Raw genomic sequence first — 6103 nt, 5'->3', positions numbered from 1 at the left:
TTTAAGCAGAAGTACGTTTGCGGATTTTGTTTTGAGACGCTAAATTTCTGTGTAAGTCGCTTTGCCTTTTTGTTTTATTTCACTGGTAAGTGAATACACAAAAGAAGAATATAGTCTCTTAATCAATTTGAGGAACGACTCTTATCCAGATATAATAATGCTTTTGTAGTTGGCCGTAGCCAGTGTCAACCGGTCTGTCAACCAGCTAGCAAAACAACACACGTTTAAACGTAAGTCGATGCTATTATATTTGGCATTTGGGTTATTTGCATGCATATGACGATGTTTTAAGCATTTGCGATTACAGCTATCCCTGAATACTTATGTCAATGTGTCTTTCCATTGTATTAGCTGGATTGGTGCTTCGTAGCAAGCTCGGCAACGGCAACTCTCTTTGCGAGTGTCATGTTGCCTGCTATTTGTTGACTCACTTAATTTTTTTTGCCCACACTCTTGTCTTGGTTGATATCACAGATTAGTATAGGTCTGTGCTTGATATACTATTAACAACCGTGAGTTTTCACCTATGTTTTAGACTGCAATGGATTATTCGAGTGTTGGCACTAGGGTGGCGCAGCTGGAAGAAGAGCATTGTGCTGATGTGAAGAAAGACTTGCTTTCTCAGTTTTCAGGGATGTCTCACAACCAGGTAAGTGGCTCGGCGAAAGCCATTTGATTCTGTTGGCTATAACATTCGGTACGTTCCTTCATTGCTGACTGTGAATATGCACAATATTATAAAACGTGCACGTATCGCTTACAGATAGTCGAAAAGGAACACTTGAAGGTCTATCTGCGAATACGACCATTCACCTCATCAGAGACCGAGAATGGGGAGTCTCAGGTATCCTTTCTAAGCGATATTTGCTCCTCATTTCACGTTATGGTATATTGCAGTGCAGGGACATGGTTCTAACTATTGGTGTGTCTTGTATTCCTCATTTAGGACTGTGTGGCCACAGAGCCTCCAGATACGGTCGTGTTGAGGGCACCGAAAATGTCAATGTCAGCCCGACTGAGTGACAAGTCAGTTTCACAGATCACTCAAAGGTTTCAGTTTTCACAGGTAAAACACAACTGTAGATCCACTGCCTGAGTGACATTTGACATTGCTTTGCATTCATTCCGAAATGTGTAAATAGTGTTGTCTGTCTGGTGTTGTACTTTACTGTCTTTGTTTGTGTGCATGCATATCGCTATTACTGTGTTCAATGTTGGGGCTGTTTTGGTGTCTTTCTAATCTGTACCCACAATTTTGACCTGTTTCAAGTTTGATGGTTTGTGGTAGCACATTTCCTGGACAATAAAGACATCTCTCTATCTACAATGTGTTGTAGATCTATGGTCCTGAAACCACACAAAAGGAGATGTTTGACGGGACCGTGAAAACCCTGGTCAAGGATGTTTTGGATGGAGAGAATTCACTGGTCTTTACATATGGTGTCACCAATGCAGGAAAGACCTACACATTTTTAGGTATGGGTAACTTTGATTGTCTGTTTTTTGCTATTATATTTAGGTGTTTGTTCATTTTCTTTTCAATTTGAAGTTTTCTATGTTTATTTTGCATCATTTATATGGACTTGTTGGCCTACTGGTGGTTTTGTTATTCAGCTGTTTACAGGGGTGGGTTTCAGGTTACCATTGATGGCCTAGTTGAAACCATCAATACCTGACCATCTGTGGCTGAAACCACACCCGTGGCACCCAAGTAGACCTCAATATATGGACGCATCACATTGGGCCATTTCAAAACTACTCGAAATTGACCTTGTGAATTTTACTTTTTGATCAGAATAACAGTATTTGTATAGTACTTGTATAATTCATACATGCATGTTGCTAAATGTGCAACAGGGTTTGCAGATTGACATGCCAAGTAATTGATTGTGATAAGTCTGTGGTGATTTTAGAGGGTCAACCCGATACTGAGTTTAGTGTTGCAGCTCTCACTTCCTCTGTTGTCATCTCTTCCTCCTTTGTGCCAACCAATTGCTTTCTCTGTGTTGTTTCAAGCTTTTGCTTCAGAGAATTGTATATGAAATACAACCCTAGCTCCAAATCACTTTGTTATGGAATGGTCTTTGTTGTATTCTTAGGATAGTCTCATGTGAAGTTCCACTGTTTTCTTAGGTACTGAAAAGAATGAAGGAATTCTGCCACGTTCTTTGAGCGTGATCTTTAACCGCATAGAGGGCCGCGTCAGCACCCAAATGAACCTGAAGCCCCAGAGATGCCGAGAGTTCACACGACTGAGTTCAGATGAACAGAATGAAGAGGCTGCTATGAAACGCGGCCTTTTTAAACTCCTCAAAGAGGTAGACACACATACACACACACTATGCTGTTAATGGAAACTGCTGCTTTTTCACAAATTTGATCTTTCCATTAATATTTGCTAAGTAATAAACTGATATTTACCAGTATGACTAGTGGCGAGCACAATTTTTTTTATCCAGTAGGGCAAAGGGGCATGTGCTTTGACACCACCTTGTCCCTATCTGTGCTTGCCTATGAGTATGACCAAAGTACAGTCAAATTTGCAGCTAAACATTTCTAGTACATGGAGAAGATCCACCTATTAATTTATGAAAAGTGCAATTTTCCCAGTCATAATGAATACTTATAATTTGATTGTGGTGGTAAGTCTTTTTTGAAAAAGGTAGCATTTGTGAATGAGCAGCATGAATTCTGGAAATAAATAGCTAAAAATATTACATACTGTACCTTAAATAACTTTTTGGCCAACATCTGATGCCATCTGCGGATACACTGTTTCATGTTATACTAGTGAAGTTACACTACCACATGGGACTCATGCCTTATCTGAATTTTTGTTTTGTTCTGTTTCTTTCCAAGTCTGATCAGAAGAATACCAGTAACCAATCTGACTCTAGGGAAGGTAAGTTATTGCAATGCTTCTTGCTCAGAAATGTTGTGTCTGAATACTGTTAATCAATTTCCTGGAATTAATTGTTTTTTTCCCCACCTCTGCATATCATTTGCCTGTCAGCTTCCACACTGAGTGAAATCGAAGGGTCGTTAACAGAGAACAGTTTTAATTTGGAGCTGGAAGAGCAGACTAAGTTCTCTGTCTGGGTGTCCTTCTGCGAGATCTACAACGAGAACATCCACGATCTGCTGGAGCCGCTTCCCAACGGCGCCACGAGAAGACCTGCACTCCGGCTCTCTCAGGACGTCAAGGGAAACCTTTTTGTCAAAGGTAATTAGAGTAGAGCAACTTCTATTAATCCCGAAGGAAATAAAGGTGTCCAGCAGCATGCATAAATGCACAAATACACAACATGTAATGTGCATTGCTCAACTTATTGAACATATAGCACACATTTGCTTACATTAAGACGTTAGGCAGAACACACACACACACACACACACACACACACACACACACACACACACACACACACACACACACACACACACACACACACACATACAGTGAAAGGGGAGCTTGGATTGGGCCTCGGGTTCTCAGGTGCACCAAAGTAGCTTTCTGACCGCTACACCAAAGAGCCAGTCTTGACAGTCAGAGAGTGCACCTCGTCCTTATCCTGCTTTCCAAATTCTGCATTCAGTTTTCCCATCCTCCTACGAGTCAGTTAAATCAACAAAAGGATTGGTAAACTGTAAAATTTTAGGTTAACTATCGACTTGTATATGAAGAGTAGCTCAGCAGAAACATGTCTACTCCATCTGGTTTTCGCTACCGCTCCCAGAATTGCACAATGTGAAAAGCTCTTTATTTTGTCCCCTACTGCAGATCTGCGGTGGGTCCAGGCGAACAGTGCTGAAGAAGCCTTCAAAGTCATGAGGCTGGGCAGGAAGAACCAGAGCTTCTCCAGCACCAAACTCAACCAGCTCTCAAGCAGAAGGTGGGCCCAATATGTGTTTCCACAGCTTAGTAATGTCAATTCTTATTAATATTTGGATCTTTTTGTACAGTACTCATAACCTCGTCATAGCGAGATAGTTAAACAAATGCAGTCCTGCTGATAGTCAGCATTGAATGAAGTTTTTAATGCTCCTCTTTCCTCTCAGTCATAGCATATTTTCCATCCGGATTATGCGGATTGATGGCATCTCCAGAGTGAAAGTCAGTGAGTAAGTATCTTGGGTGACGTTGCATATTATTTCAAAGATGTGCTGCTTTTTTGTTTTTGAGCAAATTGATTGATTGATTGATTTATTGTATTGTGTATTTTTCAGCATTGATGCTAAACATGTTTGTGTGTTATTCTGACAGATTGTCTTTGTGTGACCTGGCTGGCTCTGAGAGATGTGCTAAGACTCAGAATGTAGGAGATCGCTTGAAGGAGGCAGGCAACATCAACACTTCACTACTCACTCTGGGCAAATGTATCAACATACTGCGATACAATCAGCAGGCAAAGTGAGTTCCATGTGTTGGGAAAATGTTACAAGCACTGTGACGGCTGCATTGGCATTACTACAAGATCCCGACTATCTTTAATGAAAATGTAAGATGTTGTAGAAAGTACACCTCAACGAACGAAGTGTGAACTCTTTTTTTAAAGTTTACGAAATGCTTTTTCTTGTTTTCAGGGTCCCCCAGCTGGTGCCATTTCGGGAGAGTAAGCTGACTCACTACCTGCAGAGCTACTTCATGGGCCGGGGCAAGGCCTGCATGATCGTCAACATCAACCAGTGCGCCTCCATGTACGATGAGACCCTCAATGTCCTCAAGTTCTCTGCTGTCGCCCAAAAGGTATGTTTGTTTTTGTGTGTTTCTTAGTATTTATGAGTTTATTTGTTCATTGATTTGGATTTCCGACCATCACAGACTGTAACATAACAAATAATATAGGCTTATAATAAATGTTCTTTTTTAACACCTTAATGATGAGGGCATTGAATGATTAAAACAATATAGCAGTATAAAGTTTGTCACACTTCAAATCCATTAATTCGTTCACTCTCTCTCTCTCTACGCTTCCCCACCTCCATCCATCCATCCATCCACTACTGTCCATCCATCCCTCCACAGGTGGTGGTTCTGAGCACTAGGACCATCCAGGATGCTCTGGGGGCGAGGGCAAGCAGGAAGGTGTCCATGATCATCAACAACGCAGACCGCAACTACGAGCAGCAGCGCAGGCTGCGGAGGAGCTCTCTGGTGCAGTGGGACAGTAGCCTGGAGGACGTGCAGGAGGACGAGGATGATGAGGAGGAAGAGGAGGAGGAGAGCACGGTGGAGGACACCATTCAGGACGACTCCATGGCTGAACCCGACCGAGAAGCATACGAAGTACGTTCGTTCATGATGCTTGTTGAGCTTGTCTTTGTGCTGTGTTATTTTCCTTGTGTACTTGGAGGTCACCGAACTGTCTTGTGCTTTCTTTCCAGTTGAAGCACTTTTAGTTGCACCTTCAATTAATTGTGCTACACAAATACAACTTATTATCATTACTACAACCATTATTGATATTAGCGGTTATACATTTGCTTAGTGTGCTCATAAATGTACATCAGCATTGGCAAAATTGAAATCGTGATTGGAAGCACTGGTATTATGGAGTTTATTTACCGGTATTTGAGTTTTTTCCTTGGACCAGAACAGTGTGTGATTTTTTTTTTTATTATTATGTTTTTTAAAAGAAAGTCAAATCCTGATCCTTGGAGGAGCAATAGCTGCTTAATCTAAATAAACAATCAAACAAAAATCACGAATGGATAAGAACGCTGGGAATGTTGGAATGCTTGCAGTCTGCTTTTAACGGACACACTCAGTCGCTTCTATCACTCGTTACACTTCATCCGGTAAGGGTAACAAATGAGCATCTGAGTTACATTGTTTGCACAGTGTCCTGAGCGCTCAAAGCCATTTGTGTCTTCTCATAGCATAACTCTTCTTTCTATTGCTCTGGCTTTGTGGTGTTACAGGAGCAGCTGGCGGAGCTGAGGGCTGAGCTGCAGAAGATGAAGAACGAGAAGCTGCTGATGGACTGCCGCATCCGCGAGGAGGTCACCAAGGACTTCTCAGAGCTCTTCACTCAGATGGAGACCGACTTCAGGTTGGAGAAGTGCCTCATTTGCTGGCTTAAATTATAGATCCATATATAAA

General features: G+C 41.7%; 1 protein-coding gene across 1 annotated transcript in view; it reads left to right on the top strand.

Moving 5' to 3' along the window:
- The window catches only part of kif20ba (kinesin family member 20Ba), a 44379-nt gene continuing 38276 nt past the window's right edge, over positions 1-6103 (top strand). Inside the window, exons 1-14 of the mRNA XM_063192266.1 lie at positions 1-230; positions 536-649; positions 764-844; positions 947-1066; positions 1338-1476; positions 2134-2318; positions 2860-2902; positions 3014-3223; positions 3782-3893; positions 4060-4122; positions 4265-4411; positions 4585-4747; positions 5027-5287; positions 5923-6053. Of these exons, the coding sequence (XP_063048336.1) occupies positions 542-649; positions 764-844; positions 947-1066; positions 1338-1476; positions 2134-2318; positions 2860-2902; positions 3014-3223; positions 3782-3893; positions 4060-4122; positions 4265-4411; positions 4585-4747; positions 5027-5287; positions 5923-6053 (1763 nt within the window). The 5' untranslated portion in view covers positions 1-230; positions 536-541. The remainder of the gene's footprint in view (positions 231-535; positions 650-763; positions 845-946; positions 1067-1337; positions 1477-2133; positions 2319-2859; positions 2903-3013; positions 3224-3781; positions 3894-4059; positions 4123-4264; positions 4412-4584; positions 4748-5026; positions 5288-5922; positions 6054-6103) is intronic.

This window comes from Engraulis encrasicolus, chromosome 24 (assembly GCF_034702125.1).
Source record: "Engraulis encrasicolus isolate BLACKSEA-1 chromosome 24, IST_EnEncr_1.0, whole genome shotgun sequence".
Taxonomy (NCBI): Eukaryota; Metazoa; Chordata; class Actinopteri; order Clupeiformes; family Engraulidae; genus Engraulis; species Engraulis encrasicolus.
Note: the sequence above shows the minus strand (reverse complement) of the source record. Positions and strands in the feature narration are given on the sequence as shown.